The sequence below is a fragment of the Clarias gariepinus genome, chromosome 1 (genome assembly GCF_024256425.1).
Source record: "Clarias gariepinus isolate MV-2021 ecotype Netherlands chromosome 1, CGAR_prim_01v2, whole genome shotgun sequence".
NCBI lineage: Eukaryota > Metazoa > Chordata > Actinopteri > Siluriformes > Clariidae > Clarias > Clarias gariepinus.
This window is the reverse complement of record NC_071100.1, coordinates 14,205,793-14,232,767: the sequence shown is the minus strand read 5'-3', so window position 1 is coordinate 14,232,767 and position 26,975 is coordinate 14,205,793. Positions and strand designations below refer to the sequence as shown.

The following is a 26,975-nucleotide window of genomic DNA, read 5'->3' as shown; positions in this document are numbered from 1 at the left end:
GTATATGCAAATTCATGTTCCTACTGTGGGGATGTATGATACTTTTACTGTCCCAACAAGCGGGAGCTTGTCTATTAGTCTTTTCTATATGCTGGGAAATAAAGCATTGGAGTTAGACCAAAATCTGCTGTCAAATTGTACAATTGATTCTCATTCAGTAAGAAGGATTTATGTCTTTTGTTAATTAATTTCTTCTGTAATTGGTCCTATTGCCTATTGTTATTAAGTGTTATTAAGCGGTGGCACACTGCCTTAAGTTACAAGTGACAAACTTTACAGATGGTGTGCATGGCAGCAAAATCAGTAAAAAAAAAAAAAAACAACATCGTAAAAAACATCTGTATTTATATTCACCTCAATTTTGATTTAAGACAAAATTGAAAAAATCCAAACATTTAATTAAACAACATTGAAGAACAGGCCAAAGGCCAAAATCTTGTTGTATTCCAATTAAATCTTAAGAAAAACTATTTGACACATTACCTGGAAGGATAGTGCTAAACTGTCAACTTCATGGATGTCACAAATAAAAGAGAGGCAAAATGCAGATGCAGACAGTTCTTTATTATCGTGGACTCAAAACATAATTAAATAAAACTAACATGAATTTGACTACAGGAACATAGGAACTAAGGATAATGCTTAATGTATCACCAATGCTAATGGTAATTTGCACATCACAAGATACAAGATAAGATCTGATCAAATCACAGACACAGAACAAACAAACCAACTCAACAGGGACAAATCAACTAAACAGGTTGAAGGTGAATACAATTAGAATGTGGCTCTGGTGCAGTGTATGATGGAAAATAGAGTCCTGTGGTAAACATCTTCATAAAAGTCTTGATATTCAAATCACAACACAGGTCAAAAACACGGAAACAGGACAATTGCAAGAAGATCCTTAGAGTGGAAATTGCCTCTCAATTTAAAAGTGAGCATAAAGGTTGGACATTGGGTCATATTCCAGAACCCTAATATATATTATACAAATTTGTATATATTTCTATACAAAAAAAGCTATATATATATATATATATATATATATATAGCTTTTTTTGTATCAGTGAGCATGCACAGCAAACACACACAAACACTCAGTTATTCATCATCTACAGTATACGTATATATCCTGTGTACTTTATCCTGTGCGGGGAGCCTGAAACCTATCTTAAGAGATTTCGAGTATGAGGCATGGTACTGTACACATTGGATTGAGTGCCAATCTATCTAAGGGCACACACACTAACCCAACCCAATCTGCATGTCTTTGGACTGTGGGAGGAATACCCGGGTATATGAAGTAAAAGAGAAATATATTAAATGTATGATGTAATATGTATAAAATATAAAAATTATATTAAACATGCTATATCAATAGGGTATAAGAAGATGTATAAGAAGGAGGAGAGGGGAAGGAAGAGTATACCCGACCTACAGTATACCCAGGATCAACACTGAAACAAAAACAATTTTAAAAACAAAACAAGCAAACAAATAAACATATATAGTTCATGTACCGTGGATCAGCATAGAAAGTTAGGCAACAATAGAGGTCAGGGTTAGAAGATAAAAAGATCATAAAAAAAAGAAGGTTACAGAAGTAACAAATGAAATTGTAGACTATACAAATACTGTATTGACCGCGTGGCTTTGGAGTTATGAGAAGAGTATGATGTTTGGAGGCATTGTGTGTTACTATAACTTTCAAAGACAATAAAAAATAAGGTGAACAAAGTGTATTGTGGAGAATTCCTGGACTGAGACTCTGAGATAAGAGACTGCAGTGAGACGTCCTCCCTCCCCGCGGTGACCAATGGTGTGGTGAGGCTCAGCGCTCTGGCGCCGCCCGCGCAACACACACACACACACACACACACACACACAGCGGGAGGAGAGAGAGAGAGAGAGAGAGAGAATTCCAGCAGCATTCACACACACACACACACACACAGCGGGGAGAGAGAGAGAATTCCAGCAGCATTCACACACACACACAGCGGGGAGAGAGAGAGAGAGAGAATTCCAGCAACAGCATTCACACACACACACACACACGTACTTTTACACACACTGCTAGGTTTACAGTGTGGATTTTCCATGGCGACGTTTGTGTCCCTCTGTGTTCTCTGTGCCGCGCTCTCTACCTCAGTAAGTACTGAACTTCACTCCGTAACGCGCTTTCAGTTCAGTAAAGAGAAGATCAGGAAGGATTTCTCTTCTCTGTTTCTCTGACTCACTCTGTCTGCCTGGAGGAACTTTAATTACCCCTCTTCTGCTTTTGGAATTTTTTTTTTAATGAAAGCACAAATCAACTCTCTCTCTCTCTCTCTCTCTGTGTCTCTCTCTCTCTCTCTCTCTCTCTCTCTCATGGTTGTTATCTGAAGTCATGTTGCGGTCTTGTAAAACTTTTAGGGAGTTTTCCTTGAAGATAACTTCTTGGCTCGAGTTCCTCAGTGACCAACAACACTACTTTTTTTTTTCCAGTTGTTTTTTCTCCCGTTTGATTATTTAATTTTTGCCTGGTTAAATTTCTTTCTTTCTTTCTTTCTTTCTTTCTTTAATCCATTAATTAAAGAAAGTCTTTTATCTAAGTTTGTTTTTAAAATATGTGTTTTGTTATTTGTTCATTACCTTAGGTAACATTACATTACATTAGGGGTACTCCAGTTTCCTCCCACAGTAATCTACAAAGACATGTAGATTAGTCTTATTAGCATTCCCAATTAGCCAATTGGTTTAATCAGTTAAAAGACAGATTAAACTAATTGGCATTCCCAAATTAACTGGTGTGTGCGTGTGTGTCCTGCGATGGATTGGAACCCTGTCCGGGGTGTACCACGCCTTGTGCCCTAAGTCTTCTGGGATACGGTCCAGGCCCCCGCGACCCTGAATACAGTTTAAAGCTGTACAGACAATGCGTGTGTGTGTGTGTGTGCGTGCGTTGTGCATGCTCAGTGATAAGTAAAAGGCACTGCCCTTAAATTGTGTACTCGCGGATAAAGAATTTTCAGAAAAAGTTAAAAAGTTTATGGTAATTTCTGGAGACTGGTTTCAGGTCCTCTAATGTATGAAACAGAAAGATATCATTAAAAGAGCTACACATTATGTGCAGTATTGTGTTGCTCCCCATTGCGCCAACAAGGCAGCTCTGACCCCTCAGGCCATGGCTTTGCAACATCTCTGGGGTGTGCTGTGGTATCTGGCACCAGGATGGTGGATGCGTGATGGATTGGACTTGTTTATTCGGAACATTCTGTAGGGTGCTTGATCAGCTTGTGATCTTGAGAGTTTGGAGCCATGTTTAAAAAAAACGTGGGCTCTTTGCCTAATGGTCCCTGTGCATAGAAGGCTGTGGTGAACTGCGTGTATTTCTGTGATTTTCCTTTTTTTTTTTTTTGCATTAGCATTTTTAAGGGATTGGACTAGATGGGCGGGCCATTGGTTCCCAAAAGTATTAATTAAGTTTTTATTTGTCACATATACATTACAGCACAGCACATATACATTTCATATACATTTCATCTTCGTATATCCCAGCGTAACTGGGTTCAGAGCGTAGGGTCAGCCATTGTATAGCGCCCCTAGAGCAGACAGGGTTAAGGGCCTTGGTCAAGGGCCCAACAGTGGCAACCTGGTGGAGCTGGGGATCGAACAGCCGATCTTCCAGTCAAAATCATTGTTAATGTTTTAGTGTTATTCTGCTTGGATAACATTCCAGTCTGATTTCATAATCTACTACTAATAATAATTATACTACTAACAATAATAACAATAGTATTTTTTATTTGAATTGCATTAAGATTTATTGATCACATGTGTACTTGTTTGTATGTATGTGTATATGTGTGCAGTTTTTAGATTTACTCATAAGAAATAGTCAATTAGGCTAATGATTTTAATAAGCAGATAACAACTGTTAGCCAATGGTTAGTCATGCTATTGTTACATTAATTTGAAAGAGATCTCAAAACTCCTGGCTGTGTTATTGAGACACATGGCACTAAACTGTTTTTTTTTTTTTAACTGCTTAAGTATTATTTCTGTTAATGGATTTGTTTATACAGGTTGATATGTGACTGTATTTATGCTTGAACAGGTCTCCTGGGTAGAAGCTGAAAAAGGAGAGCAGAAAACACTCCATCGTCAGAAAAGAGAATGGATCATCCCTCCAAAGAAGCTGAAAGAGAATGTGGATTATACCAATCAACTTTTTATTGCCAAAGTACGTATTTATGACGTCAAAGGCATTATTAATATGAAAGAACCTCAGAATAAGTGCCGTTAGAAACCTTGCGTGTGGCTGGCCTGTAAGTATTTTTGTAACAATGAGTAAAAATTTGCATCCGGATGAATATCCTGTAGTTCCTCCTTTTGTGCTCACAGACTCACTTACTTGGTATAGAGTTTCCAAGTGTGATTCAAACACAATAAAGTGAGCAGTATTTTACCAGTTTCTGTGAGACCTACTGCCACCAAATATTAAGCTCTAAAACTATCTCTAAGAAAGCAAATGGATACAGATGGGTTAAACTGTAGTTTTGCCACAAGTTATTTACCTACATTATGTGTCCGTGTATGCTGTAATTCCATGTCTTGTTATTATTCATGTTCAGCACTGGTCTAGCTGTGTTTACACATAAAATAGCTTGCTTGTTTATTTACAGCTCATTTCCATATCGCTGAGTACATGTACAGTACATGGTGTTCAAGTCAAACTGGAACTTTTCAAGAATAACAGAACACAATTATAAGAGTAAAAACAAGCCTTAAGTCTCTGTATAATCAACTGCTACACTAATGCACTTATCCCAGAGTTTCACTAGTGCTTGAATACCATCAAGGTAGAAAGTTTTCTCAGTACGCATGAGACATGATCGATCTTCCTGGTTCATATTTGAAATGCGGACCTCAGAGGAACTCCTTTGAAAATGGCTTGGAGCGAGGTCTGTACTGTACCTGCAATAACTCTAAGCTGAGTTCCTAAAATGTTCAAGTGGTGTTTGTGAATGATTGTGTGAACAGGTCTCACAGACAGATGCCTCTCTCGTGCAAGTTGGTGACAAGTTATCCATCTATTTTAATGGACCAGGCAGTCCACTCGCTGAATGTTCACGAAAGTGACTGCGTCATGAGCTACCTCGGCCAGGATCGTCATTTACGAACGTACAGTGTTTGCACCGTTCAAATGTTTACCTAATGTCAATCACTTTTACACTGTCATTCACCATTAATTTTATCAAAGTCTCAGTTTGACTTGAACACCCTATGTATACAGGTATGAAAGAGGTTGACTTTAGGTTCATTATTATGCAATCATTTCCAACTGGACACCAATACCAAATTTAGAATGAAAAATGAATTTAATTGAAATATCAGGATACTTAAAGGAATGTCAATTACTTGGAACTGAAAGTATAGACTGTGTTTCATCACAATTTCTTTGTATAAATTTCTGCACTTAAGCTAATATACAGGCAGGGCCAAAATTCTGCATCCAGACTTTCTTGTATTTTTTATGTAGGCTTGAAGAACAGTGCTCCAGACTTCCTGAAGGGCTTTTTGGCTTTTATTTGTGCCTAATTTTGGCTCACATTTTCTGTCCAATCCCTGTTTCAGATGAATGCATTTTTGTTTTGTTTGTTAAGCCACACACTGATCTGTAAATAAGCATAAATAAAAACAAATCATCTAACATAAGGCATGAACCAGTGTGAAACAGGTGATGGTGATGACAGATGATCAGGCCAGTGATTATACTGCTGATGCTGAATGCTTGGAACAGATGAGAGGGGATTGAGGTTGTTACATAAAAGAATATGAAAAAATGAGGTGTGGCTCAAGGTTTTTGCACAGAACTGTATGTATTTGTAGAGTGTCCTACTAAATGTAAATCAGCGCTGCCGAAATTTAACAAAGAAAATAGCGTCCCTACACTTTTGTGTGATTTTCTTTTTTCTTTTTACATAGTCTGAAAATAAAAGTTACAATTAAGGTTTACTGTACAATACATACACCTGATGACATGGATAAATCTCAACAAGCAAGTCAGGTTCTTGATTTATTTCAGACCACATGTGGATTATGACTAAATTATGAAATTATGAGAATATCAGAGTGGGTTAGATTGGATTTAACACCCAAAGCCAGGTCGGGTTCCAGCATGGGTTCCAGGTCGGGTTCAGGTTGCACAGGAACAGGGTTTCTGTGCAAGGAACAATGTTTACTGTGAGATATTTGAAATATTTACCGAGGCATTTTTAACTCTAAAGCTTACCAGAAGACATCCCTATTCGCATTAAACTCCATCCAATGCCAGTATAAGACTGAATGCAGATTCTTATAAATACATATCCAATAATGTAAAGTTGGTGTATCAATTTCACAACAAAACCATGAAGGCAAGTAAATACTCGCAATTAAGGCACAGTCACCCATAAACTTGTTTTGACAACTATAATTTTGATTAATATACAGTGACAAACTGCTTTATTGGCAGTTGAACAAAAAAGGTACTTGACAATGCTCAAGCCATTAACTTGTCTGAACCTTAAATCTTTTATTGACTTTTTACCTGAAAACACCTCTAGCTCAATACACTCTGCCATTTTTTCCTAATTAAAGAAGTTAAAGTGTTATTCATTTGAATGATAAATGACATTTGTCTGTCATATGTTCAATTATAATTATATCCTTTCCAAACATTTGTTTCTTAAATGGATGACATTTAGGAAGGGTAAGCTTTGATGAAATGTTTACTTTGTTAACTACAAAGGTGGTGCTAATTTGGCAGTATTCAATATGACAACCATAATGACCTTAAGTGTTTTGTTGTTGAAGTGTATTGTTGATTAAACCTTTTCAATCACATTCCACAAAATTATATCACTATAAATGGATAAAAGGCAATCTTTTAGCTAACAAAGTGTAATGTTGGCATATGTGATTTTATTAAGCGAAATTAAGTCATCCTTAGCTCTGTTTTGTATCGGATATAGTACTGTGTTTAGAAAATTCACCCAAACTGTTTCATTGGATATTCTTTTTTTATTTGTACTTAAGATGTTTTTACTTAAATGCAAATTTTTTTGCACTTGTCTTGTGTAAAGCTGGGTGTTTTTGTCATGCTTACTAAAGAAGTAAATATCAACTTCCAAAATTCAGTTATTTTTGTGGGATTCATGGACGTATTTAGTTTTGCATGCACAAAATTGCTAAATTTCAGAAGTTGATACTGACTAGTGGTTATACCACTATCTCACCTATACGGTTTGACTCGCGATGAGATGCGGAGTACGTTTCCATCTTTCCGCGCGGAAAGATGGAAACGTACAGTACACACAGCGCCAAAAACTCGCTGTGAATCATGATGGACCGTACTTACTGCCACCACGCAAAACAGCGTAGGTGAGATAGGGGTATTATTAGACAGGGGTACCCTGTCTAGGGTTCAATTCCCAACTCAGGTTTGTGTGCATGGAGTTTGCATATTCTGTGCTGCCATCTCTATGTAACAAAAGCATCACAAGTCTATTAGGGTAATTAACAAATAGAACTTACAGAGAAAGGCAGAGTTGCATATTGCTTAACTGACGGAGGTAAAAGGAGGAATGGTGACAAGATGGTGAAAAATAGGTTGATTATTTTCCCCTAACAAGAAGTCCTTAAGTATTTTATTTTTTTGATTATATATTATTATGGTTATGTTGCTTTCCATCATTTACAATTTCTTATTCCTGTTTCTGAAAGAATGTTTTAGTTAGGCTTAATAATTCATAATGGCTACTGTTAATAATGTTTACCATAATAGTTACAGTCATAAACGGCCCACAAAACAAGTTAGACCCTGTTATAATCTATATTATTAAAACCATTAACAATTGCTCCACCCTTAGACTTTTTTCCCTGACATGAAGTTAAAAAAAAGAATAAATCCAGCTCTTCATGTTCTACAGGCTTTCTCAATAGCATAATTGTTAATTTTATAACAGAAAATTATAATATATTAATTATTTTTCTTTAATAACAGTTTTCTAAATCAAATTAAATATTATATGCACATTGTGTTGTTGCTTGTGGCACGGTGGCTTAGTGGTTAGCACCGTCACCTTGCACCTCCAGGATTCAGGTTTGATTCTTGCCTGTATGCAAGGGATTGTCTCTTGGGAAAGGCTCCAGGCCCTCCACAACCATGTGTACAGAATAAAGCAGTACATACAATGAGTGTGTGAGTAAGTGAGGGTGTTGTTGCTATAGGAACTGTGATATATTCAAAAAAACATGTTAATATAAACCTGTGAGTTCTACAGAAAATAAATCAATATCTTCTAATAAGTCAGAATAAAGAACTCAACATCACTGTATATAAATTCTCTTATGAGAAGAAATAAAAAGTCAGTCAAATGCTTCGGCACTTAATAGGTAGTGGTTAAATGGTGTTACACCAACGTCTATAGTGTGTAATCGTATGAGTTTGATTTCAGATCCGATCGGATGAAGAGACCAGGACGGATATTGATTATTTTCTGGAAGGAGAAGCAGCAAGAGCTGGATTATTCAGTGTAGGCAGAAAGGATGGCTTCGTCAGGATCCATGGCATATTGGACAGAGAGAAAGCAGCTTTTTATTACGTAAGTATTTCCATGCCAAGGCTCTGAGCAGCATCACCTTTACTGTGCTGATAGTGATGGTACTAATGTTTATTGAATTATAATGGATGCTTCACAACTCCAGGGTCCTCAGGTTAAATCCTGAATTTGACTTACTGTCTATGTGGAGTTTCACATGTTCACCGCAGGTCCATGTTCCCACCAGGTTCTTAGATTTCCAAAAATATACTGGTTTAGCCACTCAAAGGTTTCTTTAGGTGTGTATGTGAATGTGATGTGTACATGTTGGCATGTTGTGCAATGTGCTCCGGGGTTTAGAGCCCAGATCCACCATGAAGCTCAACAGGATAAAGCAGTTGAAAAAATGGATTAACCTTTACTCAATTTAAGCATTTTTTTGGACTCTCAGAAACTTTTATAACAAAAACAAAACAAATATTGAGTTGTCCTCTAATTGCAAATGTTCTCAAACAATTCAGTGTTTAATGCAGCTGGTCAAATATTTAAACATTTAAATGGCAGTGTTATAATTCATATGAGCCTTTTTTTTTAATGAGCATTAAATTGAGGATATTATTTAAGGCTTATTTTGTTTTTGAGTTATTGATATTTGGATAAAAGCTGTTTAGTTCAGTGAGTAGTCAAACAGCCTATATGCAATAATACGTTGATGATCAATAACATTTTTGATAATGATTAGATGTTACAGTACTTCCACTACTGTAATTAAATAGAAATTGTGGACTCCTGAGCAACCCATTTTGAGAACTGTGGGTCCGTTGGGGTTTAAATAAAACAACTGCCTCGTATTGCTAAAGGCAATGCTGGCACTAAATAAAGTCTATACTTAATATGGATTATTTTCACAATAGATGTGTCAGTCATAGAATTTTTAATTGCCCAGCATTCGCATGTTATTGTTTGCCAGGTGGTTGGTGACAAAACATTGATATGTATTTCATAACTGCCCTGAGGCTCAGCGTCATTACGTGCGTGATATGTTTCTTGGAACAGAGATAGAACACTTTAACCTCCTTCTATTCAGTTAACTTTAATTAACTCAAAGTTAATTTAAAATTTAAGTTAATTTAAATTTAAGAAACAATCTGAGGGAGGGGACCTTTTTATATGAAGTCACATCGGGGTAAAATCTTTATCTTGTGCCTTGGTTAAGCCCAGGCCAATAAAGAAATGGAGAAAGCATAAAATGCAGTTTTTGTTGTTGTTGTTGTTGTTGTGCATGCAATATATGAATTACAATTAAATGAACAGATTGTTCCTTCAAATTTAAGTTAACTTAAATTTAGTTGTTGTTGCTGTTTAACCATACCTCAGCAGTATTGAATTATTTATAAATATTCTTTAAAAGGGGCTTATTATTGAACATTTCACTTTGTTCTATGGCTGCATGACTGTGGCCAAAATTATTTTAAATGTTCATTGATTTTAATGAAATATTTGCATGAAAATTAAATTATGACCCTAGAATAAAGTTTGTCAAATCAAAAATCGAAATTGAGATTTACTCAGAAGGATTGAAGGAACAATCTGTTCATTTAATTGTAATTCATATGTTGCATGCACAACAACAACAACAACAACAACAAAAAAAAAATGTATTTTACGCTTTCTCCATTTCTTTATTGGCCTGGGCTTAACCAAGGCACAAGATTAAGATTTTACCCCGATGTGACTTCATATAAAAAGGTCCCCTCCCTCAGCTTGTTTCTTACTTGGCTCTGCTGTTGTCTTGAATGGTGCGGCTCAGTAGTAGCTCATTTACATAGACAGGAAAAGAAACAGGAAAAGGAAGGAGAGTGAAATAAAGGACGTTTGAGGTATGGAAAATGCATTATCTGAGGAGCTTTTCAGTTGGAGCATTAAAAGGCATGCTTTAGTCAAAAGACTAAGTTTAGTGAATTGAATCAATTTTGTATTAGTATTAAACACATAGTGTTTGTAGTCATTTTGTTTTCTCAACCTACATTTCAAAGATATTTGCAGGTATTTTTAAAAACCACCTTTAATGCACGTCTGAGATGTACTTCCATGTGTTACAGTATACTGATAATAAAAAATAATTTGATCTGATAATAAAAATAAAATAAATACTGATTAAATCAGGTTAGGATGAGGGTACAGCATGGTTATATGCTATGTTAAATACATGGGGTAAATGTGGTCTTCAAGTGATATTAAGGTTTTATTTATTTATTTATTTATTTATTTATTTATTGACTTGAAAATGTTAACCACTCACTTCTAAGAAACCATTGTACATTAAGCATGTTTGTGTCTATGTGTATTTTTTATTTAGCTCAAAGGGCAAGCTAAGCTAAGAGATGGAACATTTGCTGAAAAAGATCTCGAATTGAAAATTATAGTTGAAGACCAGAATGACTGCCCTCCTGTGTTTAATATTCAAATGATCGGTTCTGTCGACGAACTCAGTGAAGAAGGTACATGGGACGTACACAATTTTCATGTTGTTATCATTGTCTTTTTTATTCATTTGGGTTCGGTTTTAAACAGCCCAATTATTTTCCAATAAACATACACCTTAAGCATTTTTATCATTAATACTCTTTCTCCCAGGTACCCTGGTAATGATTATCACAGCCACTGATGCAGATGAAGAAAACACACCACATTCAGAAATTGCCTACAGTATCATGCAGCAGGATCCAAATGGAATGCAGATGTTCAGAATGGAGAGCTCATCTGGTGAAGTCAAAGTCAGAATGAACACTCTGGACAGAGAGGTGAGAGCATCAGTCATAAAATGTCAACTGAAACACAGAACCACAATAATGAGTCAAAGGTACATATTACAGAAACAGTCTTGTCTTCTATAATTGGCACTATATATTACAGATTTTAAAATCCCTCATTTATAATGTGGTTTTTAAGACCACCAAAAGCATCTAAATCTCCATAACATAAAGGGCTCACTTACTTTTTTGATGATGCTGGTCACTTGGCATCATTTCAGCCATGCGGCATTGACCTTTGTTTTGATTGGGTCGTGCCATCACTAATCATAATCAAACTGAGATACCTTATTTAGGTCTTCCTTCATTTATGCTGATTATGTTAAGATTCAGGAAAGAATTGATCAAGAGTGGGGACTTGATGTTGTCTGCCCATACCTAGGATAAACAGAAGTGGTGAGAGGTCCGATTCTTGATGGATGCCAACATTGATAATCATTGAAAATGAAGGCCAGTAAGGTTTTTACTGGAAATAAGCACTTGTGACATTGGTAAAGCAGCTTTATCCAGTTGACATAGTTTTCAGGGACATGTAACCGGAAGGCCTGCTAAATGAGGCAGTGTGGCACCATGTCAAATGCCATCTCCAGGTCTAAAAGTGAAATGTGTTCACACTGTGTGTGTTGTTCTTCTCCCAGTGGCACTTCAGAAGTAAAGACTGGTTATGGCAAAAGCCAATCACACTGGTTGAGCATGATGGTCATCATTTTCATGAGTCAAGTGTCAGTAATTCATTTGAAGTACTTCAAAATACGTCAGAAGATGTTGACTAGGTGGCTGCTAACCCTAACCCTTGCGATGCAGTAAAATGGGTTAGCAAAAACAAACACTCTGTGGCAGCCAAGAAGCTTACAACATTTGATTACTGCAGTGGAGGAGGAAAAGATTGGCACTTTGAATCACTGGGTGGGAAAATTCTTTGTTGCACATTTTATAGGACTGATCACTTGGACTCATAAAGATGGAAGGTGGATTTTGTAGGAACTGATGATCACCGTCTTTGATGCATTCTACCTGGCTGATGTCCTGCATCATGGAATGGCATGTGATGGCTACTGTAGGCTGTAGGGAGATTTTTTTCACCTCCCAGTGTGTCCAGATCATCATTTAGGACATCGAAGTACAGGGCTTTTGCCGCCAACACTGCTTTTTGTGCCACTGACTTTAGGATTTAACGGAAATCTAACATTTTCCTGAAAGAAACAGATTCTAGGGAGAAGAAGTAACTTTAAAATATACTTTGATCAGTAATTACATAAAATGCACTGCCCAATATTGTGTAGGTGCCTTCTAAACAGCTCTGAATCTATGAGACATGGACTCCTAAAGGTGTCCTGTCAAGATGTTAGCAGCAGATTCTTTAAGTCCCATTTAGTTGTGACCGGGGGTCTCCATGGATCAGACTTGTTTGTCTAGTGCATTCCACAGATGCTACACTGGATTAAAATTCTTTTGGAATTTGAACAACCTAAATCTGATAAAAACCACTGCCGTTAGGGAATAGCGGTGTTATTAAGAGGAGTATTTGGTCTTTAAAGATGTTTAAGTAGGTGAAAAGCTGTAAAACCGCATTGCTGGTGAAGTTATTTTTATGGGTAGAAAAATGGTGGACAAAATGAGGCTGAGGGTTCCCTCTTTCTGACAACATTGCAGAATTGTCATAAAATATTTAAAAAATAGGATTTTGAAAAAGCTGCATGCGCCATATCTCAGCAAACAGAGATATGACAACTCGATAAATTATACAGTAATAAACCTAATATCAAAATAGAGCTTATTGAATCAGAAGACTGAAAATATGCATAACATACATCACCAAAAACGCAACCTAATATCTGATTATTATGGCTCAAATTCTATCAGTCCATGTCACCTGTTTCAATTGATTCATGCTCCAGTTCTGATGCTCATGTGTCCACTGAATAAGCACCAACCTCTGACATTTATTTTTTTTTTATTTAATTTTTTTTAAAATAAAAGTCAGCATGAACTTTTTCAGCAATTTGTGCTACAGTAGGTTGTCTGTAGGCTTTGACAAGCTGGTTTATCCTTTGCTTCCAATGCAGCAATGAGCCTTGGGCACCCATGACCTCCCACTGCTTTACAAGTCCAGATAAAAATGGGAGAATCGCATAACAAATGGCATCTGGTATGAAACCTGTGCTAAATCAGTTGTGCAGATCGGATGGTCCACTGTGTCAACCCCTAAAAAGGGGAAGACAATTGGTCATTTAAAAAAAAAAAAGATTATTTGTTTTTGTTTCTTTATTTGTTTGTTATGCACAGACACAAGATACATATAAACTGGTCATCATAGGCACAGACATGAATGGAGGAAATGTAAGAGATGATAAAAACAGACCAATGACAGGAACAGGGACCGTGACCATCAAAATTCTTGATGTTAATGACAACGTCCCCATATTAGAGAAGACCTATGTAAGTGTTTTCCTATATTCTTTTGCTTTTATACATAATTTGTCATTTGTCACATAAGGAAATATACTGTAATGCTAATAATTATTTGTGGTATATTTTAGTATAAAACAATAAATAAAAGAATGCCTGGGCCAAATCTAAACACAGTGTTCCCTATATAAACATTGCACAACACAGCCCACAAATCTGAACATGTGAAAGCTTCTTTTGAGGATGTGTTTGTGGTATCTGTAGTATGAGGGCTCTGTAGAGGAGAACACCGTACATGTGGAAGCGATCCGGATCAAGGCCTTGGACAAAGATTTGATTCACACGAAAAACTGGGAGGCGGTGTACACCATCATCTCAGGAAATGAAGCCGGTTACTTCAACATCACCACCGACACCAACACTAACGAGGGCATCATAATGGTCACTAAGGTAAGCTGGTGAATGAATAGTCATATAAAGTTAAACAAATGAACAAGCCATGTCATGTATAAGTTTAGAACCATTCTTTTTCTGTTTACCCTGGACCTACAGTATGAGGTGCTGCTGGTATCATAAAGGCTGTCGTGCTCTTATATCAGGACACATATTAAGAATCTGAGCATCCTTATTTCAACACACATAGTACTGTTTGTCCTTCTTTTCCCTGTGTATCCCAGAAGAGAATGTGTTGACTTTTTGATTCTGGTTCATCTCAAAGTTTCTCATGCCTCCTCAACACTGCCTTTGAATTCCTTATTGTGGCCTTTAAATTTACTGTATGTCCAGATAGAATTAAAATATGGACACACTGAGCAACTGATGAACACACTGAGCATCCTGGATGGTTTATACTGTGGTATATAATGGACGTTTCTATTGTGTAAGATATAAAATACTGTAACTGTCCATGGTTGAAACTTTTGAACAAAGTGTATAATGTTAATATTCTGTCCTCATATTTTAATTTTTATAATATAATATTTTATAATTAAATACATTTATTGTTTCATGCCTGCTATTTTCACCATTCTTCTTCTTTTTTGTCTTTCGGCTGTTCACTTTCAGGGGTCGCCACAGCGAATCATCTGCCTCCATATGCCTCCATATAACCCTATCCCCTTCTCACCTCACTTTTACTAATAACTGCTACTTCCTGCTCCACAACAGTCACCTCTTCTACTCTTTGTTCACTTTCGTTTTCCTCATTCATCAACTTTTTAAAGTACTCCTTCCATCTTCCCATTACCCTCATGGCATCTGTCAGTACATTTCCATCTTATCTTTAATCACTCTAACCTGCTGCACATCCTTCCAATCTCTATCTCTCTGCCTCGCCAACCTGTACAGATCCACCTCACCCTCCTTACTATCGAATCTACCATACAAGTCCTTTGTTTGGCCTTTGCCACCTCTACCTTTACCTTACGCTGCATCTCCCTGTACTCCTGTCTACTCTCTTCAGTCCTCTCAGAGTCTCACTTCTTCTTAGCTAGCCTCTTTCCCTGTATACACTCCTGGACTTTCTCGTTCCACCACCAAGTCTCCTTGTCTACTTTTGCCTTACTTGATGATACACCAAGTACCCTCCTACCTGTCTACCTGATCACATTGGCTGTAGTTGTCCAGTCAACTGAAAGCACCTCCTGACCACTCATAGCCGGTCTCAACTTCTCCCTGAAGACTACACAACATTCTTCCTTTCTAAGCTTTCACCACTTTATCCTCTGCTCTGCCTTTGTCCTCTTCGCCTTCCTCACCACCAGGGTTATTTTACACACCACCATTCTGTGTTGTCTGGCTACACTCCTCCCTACCAAAACTTTGCAGTCACTAATCTCTTTTAGATTACAACGTCGACACAAGATGTAGTCCACCTGGGTGCTTCTGCCTCCACTCTTATGTCACCCTATGTTCCTGTCTTTTCTAGAAGAAAGTATTTACCACTGCCATTTCCATCCTCTTTGCAAAGTCCACCACCATCTGTCCTTCTACATTCCTGTCCTAAAGTCCAAACCTGCCCATCACATTTTCATCATCTCTGTTCCCTTCCCCAACATGTCTATTGAAGTCTGCACCAATCACCACTCTCTCACCTCTGGGGATGCTCGGCATCACTTCATCTAACTCACTCCAGAATGTCTCCTTCTTTTCTAACTCACATCCTACCTGTGGGGCATTGCCACTAACAACATTGAACATCACCCCTTCAATATCAACCAACTCTCTTCCCTGTCATAGTCCCAACATTCAAAGTCCCTACTATCACTCCTAAACTCTTGCCTTTCTTTTTCTTTCTCTGCTTTCGAACACGCCTTCCTCCTCTTTTTTTTTCAACCAACAGTAGCCCAATTTCCACCGGCACCCTGTAGGTTAACAGCAGTCATTGTTAACCCGGGCCGCGACCGATCCAGTATGGAAATTTAATTTGTGATTCGCATCATTCATTTGGCAAATGTTTTTACGTCGGATGCCCTTCCTGACACAACCCTCTGCATTTATCCAGACTTGGGCCTGGCACCAGAAGACACTGGATTTTAGCCAGCATTGTTAGCCTTTATATATTACTTTCTGTAATATTTGGATGTCTAACAATGATGCAAGAAAGGTTTTTCTCTCCAATAATCTCACCACATTTCTACCTTAATATCATGGGTGATAATGTACTGTAAAATGGAGAGAAATGTAAACCTTGTGAAAGGTTGTTTAATATTGTAATTCTCTGGAATATGACTTTTATTATTTTTATCATGACAACCTCCTTATTCATGATAGAGGGGCAATGGGAGCTCAGTGGGTATGGTGCTGGACTACTGATCAGAAGTTTACTGGTCCGAGACTGGACACCACTGAGCTGCACTGTTGGGCTCTTGAACCAAGTCCTTCACCCTCAACTGCTCAGATAAAATCAGTTGTCTAGCTAGCAACCTGATGCTTTAAAAATAACTTGTATTCTCCAGGGTTGGTGTGTATTCAGTCCCCGGTGGACTCCTTCTGTTTAGGAACCTATGTGGTGGAATGAACTTGCATCACTGGCAATCTTTAAGCAATGAATAAAGACCTATCTGGTTCTTAAATATTATATTTAACCGCCCACACCACCCCCACCTGATGTATATATCCATTTCTTTTCTTAAAGGAGCTGGATTATGAGGCATTGAAAGAGGTAAACCTGCAAGTGGTGGTCAACAATAAGGCTTCTTATCACAAGTCAGTGGTGATCGAAAAGCCTGTGACTTACCCCATCAAGATCAAAGTGGTGAATGTGCCTGAAGCCCCTCACTTCCACCCTGCTGTCAAAGTCATCTCCATCTCTGAAGACCGCACCACCATTGACCTGAAGAAAGTCATTGCCACCTACACTGCCACGGACAGTGATACGCTGGTAACCGCCACTAACGTTAGGTGAGAAAAATAAACTATAACTCAAGACTTGAAACAGGGCACCATGCACAAACTTTTACCATGTGGACCATGTGGACCATCTGCACTGTATATAACAGGTGTAGAATTCATTAATATTTTAGCAGGTAAAAGAAGAAAATAAAAGTTTATTTCAGTAGCCTGTGGCAATGATATTTTCTGCTTTATTTTGAATCAAATAATTCCAGTTTGCTTATTTTATGACATGCTAATTCTTGTAGCCATACTGTATGTGTTATGTATAAAAGTAATGTAAATGATGACAAAAAAATTAACACTTCTTATAGGACATCAGATATGAGAGGTTAGGGTTAGTTAGTATTATTTTTTTTTTGGTTTTCTTTTCTCTTACAATAGCTAACTTTAGACTTGTATAAAAAAATACTGTATCTTTGGTTAAATTGAATTTCATTTAATAAAACATTTGTATAATTATCGTTGTAGGTATGTAAAAATACAGGATGTAAACAACTGGGTAAGCATTGATGAGCGAACAGCCGAGATCAGACTCAACAAATATCCAGACCGCGAGTCGAAGTTCCTGGTCAATGGAACATACTACACCAAAATCATATGCATTACCAATGGTAAGTCAGCCAAATATGGTGTTTCAGAATGTGTATTGTGTAACCCAGGGCTATAGATGACTGCATTAGTTTTGTAGTGCTGTGCTGCTGGTATCACCTTGAAGTTGATCATTTTTATATACGAACATGTCCTAAAATGTTTTCTTTACCTTAAATAACAATAGATCACCAATATATGATATGAGGTTTTCTCCTATACCAAAACAGCAGCATTATCTCAGTTCTTATGGCATTAGTAAACTGTTGTATTAAGTGTAATAACACAACTATTAAAATGTCTTAATCTTTTTCATAGACCTTATAGCCAAAACTGCAACAGGAACTCTTGCAATTCAGGTCCAGGATTTCAACGACCACTGTCCGCTTTTGACTCACTCAGCGCAAACGCTTTGTTATGACAACAATGTAGTGTACGTCACAGCCACGGATAGGGATAAATACCCCAATGCAGAACCTTTTGAATTCAGAGTGGTTACCAAGGGCACAAAAGAGACCTGGAGTGTTGAACGCCTCAATGGTTAAGTTATTAACTATTTTAACATTTACAGATTAACATTAGATTAGATTGTAACCCTTTCATAATGTAAATGCTAAATGTACAACCCTGATACTTGTTTCTCCTTTGTATATCTAATGACTGATGGATCGCTGAATTCCCTTTTCAGAAACAACAGCCATTTTACGCAGCCAGGAGGACCTGTGGGTGGGATCCTACACGGTTGAGCTGGAGGTGCTAGACCAGCAAGGAAAGTCCTGCGAGAGTCAAAAGCTTCAGGTCACTGTGTGCAAATGCACCGAAGCACAAGTGTGCCGACCCCAAAGACGAAGCAGCAACCCCCCTGTACTGGGAGCAGGTGGAGTTCTGGCACTGCTGCTAGGAATCCTGCTTCTATTTTGTGAGCACGATCACCTCAACCCTTCCCATGATCTTTACTGTGTCGTGTATTTTTGTTTCTACTACAGTATACAGTCAAACCTTGGATTGCTAACATAATTTTTTTCTGGAAGTGTCAAAACAATTGTTTTGAATTTCCACATAAGAAATAATGAAAACTCTGATGATTCGTTCCACAGCCCAAAAATATTCATATGAAAATAATTTATACAAAATAAAACAAATTAACCTGCAAAAATCCTGACAAAGCAGTGTTTCCGTTAGCGTCTGTGTGTTTGTGCATGCAGGCGTGTGGGTGTGGGTGTGTGTGTCTTACACACACACACACATACACCCACACACATACACACACACACATACACACTCTCGCACACACATACCAACGGAAATAGGAAACTTCTTTAACAAGGAACCTCTCTAATGACACCTGCACGCACACATACACGAATGGAATCACTGTTTTCTGACAGAGAAATTCTGGATTTATAACAAGGAATATCTATATAATGTTATAATAAACAGGAAATGCACACACAAATGTTAAATATACGAGTGACAAACGCTAGACTGAACATGGGAGACGATTACCCATAATTCCTAACCATTAGAACCATTGGCTCAGTTGTGATTAAGTGACACTCGGCAGAGAAAGCACATGCATACTACTTGTATATCAAGAACTCGCTTGTTTATTAAGTTAAAATTTATTTTTTTAATTTTGCTCGTCTTGTAAGACGCTAGCAGCTCAAGTTACTCGCAATCCAAGGTCCAACTGTTCTACATTAATTACTATAACAAATATTACAGTTTAATACAACATGTAGTAGTAACTATAGTATTTACTACAGTTTACAATATTAATTACTATAATAAATATTAAAGTTTACTACAGTATTGTATAGTTCAGAATACTATTGTATTTTATTTTGATGGGTGAGGTAAAAAAGAAACACAAGACAGCCATAAAAATATGTGAAACAAAGGCAATATTTATGTAGACACAAACATGCATGACAAGGCTTTGTGACTAAACAAAAAAAATGGTAAGGTGCACTTAGAGAAAGTAATAGAAGAGCTCCAAACTGTTGTATTGGCCACCTTCAATATTTTTGCTATCTCTGTGTTGGGTTTAGTTTGTTTCTTCAGACTAATGAGGGCCTCCTTCCCTTCCATAGACAATTCCTTTGGACCTCATTTTGAGAGTTCAAGTGAACAGACCAAATACAAAAGTCATCCTCAGAACCATCTCCAGGTCTTTCATGTGCTTAATTAGTCACAGAAAAATAAAAAGACAGGCCACACCTGGCAATGCAACTGCTTATCAGTCGTTTGTTTTATTGCTTATGAGCCCCTAAAATGAGTGTGTGTATGTAACTTGCTGTATGTCCTGAATGGTTAATGCTTTAAATGCTTTAGTTAAAACTGAAAGTCATGACTTTGCTCACATTTTGAGTGTTTCATTTTAAATGAATTGTGCTTGTGTACAGGGGCCAAATGCTGAAAAACATTTTTGTTCCAAAATTTATATTCTTGACTGTATATGTGATAAGGAGAAATTGAGCAAAGGCAGACCAATGTTGTCTAAATGTAATGACAAAATGTTAAATGTTTTTTTTTTTTCAGTCATTCCGATGCTTTTGCTGTTGTGTGAGTGTGGAGGAGCTGCAGCTATGGGTAAATTCCAGGCATTTCCCTTCGACATTAATCAGAAACTCATCCCGTATCACACTGAAGGCCAAGGAGAGTATAAGGTAATGTGTGTTCTGCATTATGGTAGATGTCAGGCACTTAAGTGGATCAACTGTCTAATAACACTTGTTAACCAAACTAATGACTATTCATATCCTGGCCAAGTATGAACAGTTTCTCTGAGCGTTACTGTGTGGTGTTTAAAACTACATTCATTCATGTCCAGTTAGTGATTTATCTTAGTTAGTGTTGTTAAGAGTACACAGAGTGAGAAGCAGCAATATTTCCAGATTAGGAACTGCAAGACACCATGGACATTGTACACATGTGGGAGGTGGCAGGAGAACCTAGAGATAACCCTTGTAGACATGGAGAGTGTATGAGAACATGCAAAACTCGGCAAAGACAGTAACAATATCAAATACCTACCCTGAAGCTGTGGCACTCCTTTGTTTGCCACTTTGCTGTGTACATTTAACACAGCAAGGCCAACTACACGATGGCATTTAAAAACAGAATGATTAGAAAAGAAGCTCAAGTAAACGTGGAAGCGTGAGAGACAGCAAATTATTGTAGCTTGGGATTAATTTGAAATGTATTTTTACATTTTTCTTCTAAATGCCTATTAATGAGGGCACATGATAGAGCATGAATAGGCATTATTTTATTCTCACAAAGAGTGGAAACAAGATGAGCAGGAAGCCATCCAGGGTTTGCCAAATCACTGCATGTAAAGACATAACAACGAAAGATGGCTGCATGCTGATGTCCATTGAATCCCAATGGCAAATAACTTTTAAAAGGAGGAATACACTTTATTGGATTGTCTTGAGAAGTTCATACAATACATAATTTCCGCCAGAGACATTACTTAGTTGAGTTTTTATGTCAACAATGCCAAGGCTGTTGATTCCAGGGTTTTCAGGACAGCATAATTTGCCTTGCTATCAAAATAAGCAATTGTTATTCCTCACCATTACTCATTCCGAGTCAGGTTGTGTAAAGGTTTGGTACAGTTGTTGGGCCCAAACCTTTTAAAAGCGTTTTCAAGAGTTAAGTATAAACAAATTAGCAAATCTAGGGCCATGCTCACATTATAGGCAACACTGCCCAATTCCGGTTTGATGATCAGATCAGATTTGCATCACAATAGTTCACCTTCATAATTACAAGTTACTTTTACACATCACTGTTGTATGATCACTCATTTATTTTAAACAATAGATGAGATGAGAATCAAGCCCTGCACTTTTGAAAATTTGACTCTTGCACGTTTACTCAAGTAGACATTTAAATGGGGGACTTTTACGTTTACTTAAGTACAGGATTTGTGTACTTTGTCCACCAATGATTCTAACTCTCTGTTTCCTCAGGAACTAGAGGTGCTTCCTCAGCCATTAGGGAGTGGAGGCGGAGGTGGTAGCAGTGGTAGAAAACTTGGAGGTGGAGAAGGACGTAGATACGGAGACAGATACGAAGAAGTAAGCTGGAATGGCTGGTCTTTGGAGGAAATCAGACGCATGTTGGAACAACGTAATACTGAAACTATACTTGGAGGACATTCTGAACTTATTACAAGCAGAACCCTTGATTCCATGGCTCTGTCTGAGAGCTACTTACGCAGCTATTTTGCAAAGGTTAGTACTTTTTTACACAGCCTGTGTAAAACAGCAAAACTCTTAGATAGAATGCTAGCACATTATAATTAATCTCCAGACATGATCAGACAGACATGATCTTAAAGTCGTAATCAGCTCAGGGGATCATGGATGCATGTGTGAGATGAAATTGGCAGTTAAGGTACTATTTAAGCATGGATGTTCCTGCACTCATTGACACTTGGAGCAGTTTAAAAGTTAAGATTCAATCTGGTGCGTTGGTTTTAGAAGATGGGCAAAATTTAGAGAACCAGGGAGACACACACACACACACACAAACATAAACATAAAAATCTTCACAGATGACCCTGACTCTGTGGTTCTGTACTATTACGCTTTTCACCAAAGTGATGCTTTGTTTACACTTATTCTTGCCATAGTTTAGTGCCGAGCTTTTAAAAGACTGGATTATGCTTGTAGTGTTGTTAGTGAGCAAGTTTGTTTGATAAAAGAGCATTCATAGTAATATTTTGTGAGACCATAATTTTCCGTTAAAATCAATGGCATCTGAAGCTCAAATTTATTCGGAGGATGCAGTTTTGATGTTACAAACCAGTTAAAACACCACTGCTTAGCTCAGCAAAAATTGGCAAATCAATACTGTTGAAGCATGCAATAGCTTCCCACCAATCAGAGAATTTGAGTAGTGTATAGTTTCTACACTAGACATTAGAAAATAAAAATCAACATTTTAAGAATTTGATAAAATAAGAATAAGTCAATTAAACAGCCAATTAGATTGTATATTTGCAACACCCCATAAATAAATAAATAAATAAATGAATAAATCTGATGGTGACCTTAAAAATTTGATTTACCGCTAAATAGTCTTCATTTTTCAGAGATGTTTTAAGTCTTATAGCCCTGAAATTTTCCAGAGAGCTTTGTTACCCAGACTTTAAAGAAGCAAACAGGGACATTAATAAAAGACTATCACCATTTTCAGCTGTCCAGCTTTATTTAGGTGACTTGCTGCTGAGCGCTAGTTGCAGTCACATGCACATAAGTAAAGAGAGGTTGTGGAAGAGATAAACAATGTCAAAATACTGTCCAATTATATGATATCAAAAATTTGTAAACAATACCGATCTACTACCCATGAAAGTCAGCGTGTCCAGGGAACTACAACCTGTTGCAAATCTAAACCACCCAATTAGAGAACAGCCTCCATTCAGGATCTCCATTTGGTTAGGAGTGCTAGGTTTTGACGTTATTCTGTGCATAAGTAAAAATTTCATGTCTTTTTACTTACCTTAAGTAGCTTAATTAGTACTTTTACTTAAGTACATCACTTTTTTAACTAAAACAGTTTGATCTTGTTTTGTTTATAACGGTTATCTTATTTGATACTCCCTTCTGTGTGAATAACATGTAGATTTGTGATATTCAAATGACATCCTTATGATTTTGCAGAAATCACAGGACACGGCGAAGCAAGAAGTTAGTGTGAATCACCTGCTGGTGTCTAACTATGAAACCTGCAACTCGGTCACGGGCTCCTTGGAGGATATATGCAGCCATCTTCATGAGGAAAACAATCTAGATTTCCTCAATGACCTCGGGCCTCAGTTCAAAAGGCTTGCTGAGATTAGCTATGGCTCCGCCTTTGCACGTGAGGAAAGCTCAATTTCCACGTTTCCCACCTCTAGTTCAAAAGTGACTATCAATGTAAAAGATGCTGCTGGTGGTGTTCACACTAAGGGAACATCTTCCAGCTCCTCCACCACCACAAATATATCTGAAATGTACAGCACCGGAGGAGCCACATCATCAGCCACCATAGGCCAAACTTTGCTGATCCAGCAGCCAATGATCTATATGCCCTCTACTCCTATGTATGTTGTGGAGCAACAGCAGCCTACTCTTCTTTTGACCTCTGGTCCAGTACTGGGCGTTCAGAAAAGCAATGTGGTGTTGGTGGAGAAAGGGACTACCAATATAGCAATATCTCCTCATAGCACCCTTCCCAGGCCAGGACTGCAGCAAGCAAACACCAGAGTAGTGATGGATGAAGTTATTGGAGGCACAGTGATACATGGGAAGAGTGTTCAGGAAAGCAACATGGTGTTGGTGGAAAAAGAGGCTACCAATATAGCAATCTCTCCCCAGAGCACCCTTCACAGGCTGGGACTGAAACAAGCAAACACCAGAGTGGATCAGGGTATTGGAGGCACAGTAGTACATGGGATCTCAGGCAATGCTGAGCATCAGGGCACTGTTTCTGGTACCGTTCATGTCGTAGAGACTCGACGAGTAGAGAGCACGGAGCCTGTGCATGTTGTACAGAGCTCCTCACACTCCAGGATAAGCAATAGTACACAGGCCAAAGGGCAAAATGGAGGGGTCATGGCTCTAAGAAGTGCACCAGTTGTCCAAAATCCAATTTCATTGTCACGGCAAGATGCGCCTCTTTTTGCTGCTTCAAATGGGAGCACTCACCAAGAGGTGCGAGAGGAAAGGGTTTCGGTTGTTGAAAGAAGTTTCCAGTCAAGCTCCACCTCCTAATGCAATTTCAAAGACACTCTCACACTCTAAGTGCTACAAGGTTGCTCTTCCTCTATAATTTTGCCAGTGGCATCTCTAAACTGCATCCTATGTCATAGGAGCAACGTACGTGCTGTTTGTTTAGAATTGTAATCAAATAAGAAAAACCTATCAAATAAAATCAGGATATTTATAAAATTGTGATAATTACAAAAACACAATACAATTTAAATCTATCGTTAGGTATCATGATAATAGTGTATCGGGTGTTGGATGATTTAACTGTTTTAGCCAGATTTGATTGTTTCTTTATTTATTACTAAATAGAATAATTACATTTTTTTATGATATATGTAAATATAAAGCAAGTTTATACATGTAGCTTTAGTTAACCACTAATCCGCCTGCAGGACCATTAATTTGTTAATTTTGCATTGTGGAGATTTTTTTTTTCTTATGGCAATCGCCAACTTCCGTCTGTCTGAACAAAATGGTAAAATGTTTAACAATTTAATTATTAATATCAGTAGAAAATCTCAGTAAAAAGCAAAACCAAAAAAGGGAAGAAAACGCACCAGAGCACATATTTCACTTTTTCACTTTTTTTTTTTAACTCCAATGTTGATTTAACACTTTGAGTCCAGCTGCACCTACTGCAAACAAAGTACAGTATAAGAGGCTTTTTGTTATAAAAATTAAATCAGTATTAAGTAAATAGAAAATGGTTTTATAGTGTCAGTGTGTTTGAGTGTTTGGCTCATTACTAATAATTAGCATAATAGGAGGTTTTTACATACTGGTGTGTATTTTATGTAATAGAGATGGATGTCTAAACAATTGACAGTGTGTATAATTTGTGGATATTAGGTCTATTAGGTTGACTTGTTTAATTTCTAAGGCAGTAATAGTTATATACTAAACAGTTTTTCCTTCATATTACTCTCTCTTTATATAAAAAAAAAGATTGTCCACTAGTTAAAAATTTTACACAAATGCACATGAACAATTCCCTATTTTGATCCTTGATGCACTCCCTGAGTGATGTCATGTTGCTATAGATTTAAAGGATGCAAACGCAGGAATAGTGAAGATACAGCTTTTTAGCTATCTTTTTATTTTTAGGATATTACTTCTCTTTAAAGTCAAAGTTTTTAACAAAAAACACACAAAAAGATGAAATCAAAACAAACTAAGCAAATGTGCTTCTCTAGAGACCTCCCCAGGCTGGGTCTGCAGGCGGATACATGCACAAACACAAGAGATTAGTTCTCAAATGGAAAATGACAATCACAAGGGCTTCTTGCCTCTCTGTCTGGCGTTTCAACCTTGAACTTGACAGAAACGTGCCTGTCTTTGACAGGCTTTACCCCCGACCCTGCAGACTCTTGCTTAGTCTTGAGGAGGAAACACGTACATGTCTCGGGTTAGTGACCAGCAGCAGACTAACATAGTGACAACAGTGAACGGCCGTGACTCTCCGGGTCCGACTGGCTTAAATAGAAACACAGGGGAGAGACAGGGGTGAACATACAGTAATTAGTGCTGGGGAGACATACCAACGTTCACACACTAGGGGGGGACAAAGCTGCGGCTCAGTAGTCTGGAGAGCCAGATCTTATTTCCCCGGACTGTGGAGGTACAGGTGTGACAAGTGCCAAACGCTGCCGTCCCACCTGCTGAAAGAAAACACTGGAATTTAAAAGAATGATTTCCGTATATTGTGTATAAATACTGACGATAATTGTATGATGTTGGTACCTGTTTTGTCGCAAATGTTAAAAATTATATATACATATATACACATACATAAATTTAGATTTTAATTCTAACTTTTCAATAAGATTAAAGTGACATTAAGTTGTACTCCTGAGAAAGATTTTAGAGATTAAGTTTAACTCCAAGGTTTTTTTTTTCAGTGGTTGCCATAATCCTCTTCTGTACATGAAGCTGACTGATGACGTAATTGCCGGTAATCTAGTTCTTTAGAATACAAGTGTGGCATGTCTGTTTTTTTTGGGGTTTTTTTTCTAAAGAAATTCTGACCAATCTTGCCATCTATTAAAAGTTTTCTCAAAATCCTGTCCGTTCCTGCCGAGCAGTCAAACTGCCATGTCTGTTTTTGTAAGAATTCTGTCCAATCTTGCCCTCTTCTACATTGCAGGCCAATTTTTTTTGCACAGTTCCTGACACAAAGCTCTATTTTAAAGTATTGTGTCTGGTCTTTATGGTAAACTGTTTCACTGTGGAGCATGATTGCGTTAATACTATATTGACGTATGCAAAAAGAAAAAAATTATATTACAAGGTAACCGATAACACATGATTTTTGTTTTAAACAGTAATTATACAAAAATTCGAGGTTTTTTATTGTGTAAAGAAAGGGTGCTTGATTGAATAGCCTGTGCAATAGTTATTTCCTTATTTCTATTTTTAGAAAATTATAAAGTATC

At 37.5% G+C, this 26,975-nt stretch overlaps 1 protein-coding gene across 1 annotated transcript; it reads left to right on the top strand.

The window, feature by feature from the left end:
* The first annotated feature begins 2,027 nt into the window (after positions 1–2,027).
* dsg2l (desmoglein 2 like) lies at positions 2,028–25,257 on the top strand. The gene is made up of 14 exons (XM_053481697.1): positions 2,028–2,154; positions 4,103–4,228; positions 8,487–8,633; positions 10,930–11,071; positions 11,208–11,374; positions 13,670–13,822; positions 14,057–14,242; positions 16,929–17,194; positions 17,657–17,799; positions 18,095–18,316; positions 18,465–18,695; positions 20,318–20,445; positions 21,757–22,020; positions 23,455–25,257. Exons 1-14 carry the CDS (start codon positions 2,104–2,106, stop codon positions 24,544–24,546), a joined length of 3,318 nt encoding a protein of 1,105 aa, XP_053337672.1. The 5' UTR covers positions 2,028–2,103; the 3' UTR covers positions 24,547–25,257.
* The last annotated feature ends 1,718 nt before the right edge of the window (positions 25,258–26,975 follow it).

Coding starts and splice junctions, on each gene's coding strand:
- dsg2l (XM_053481697.1), top strand. CDS start 2,104: ATGGCGACGTTTGTGTCCCTCTGTGTTCTCTGTGCCGCGCTCTCTACC. Junction 17,195..17,656: donor GTAACCGCCACTAACGTTAG/GTGAGAAAAATA, acceptor TTATCGTTGTAG/GTATGTAAAAATACAGGATG. Junction 17,800..18,094: donor AATCATATGCATTACCAATG/GTAAGTCAGCCA, acceptor TCTTTTTCATAG/ACCTTATAGCCAAAACTGCA.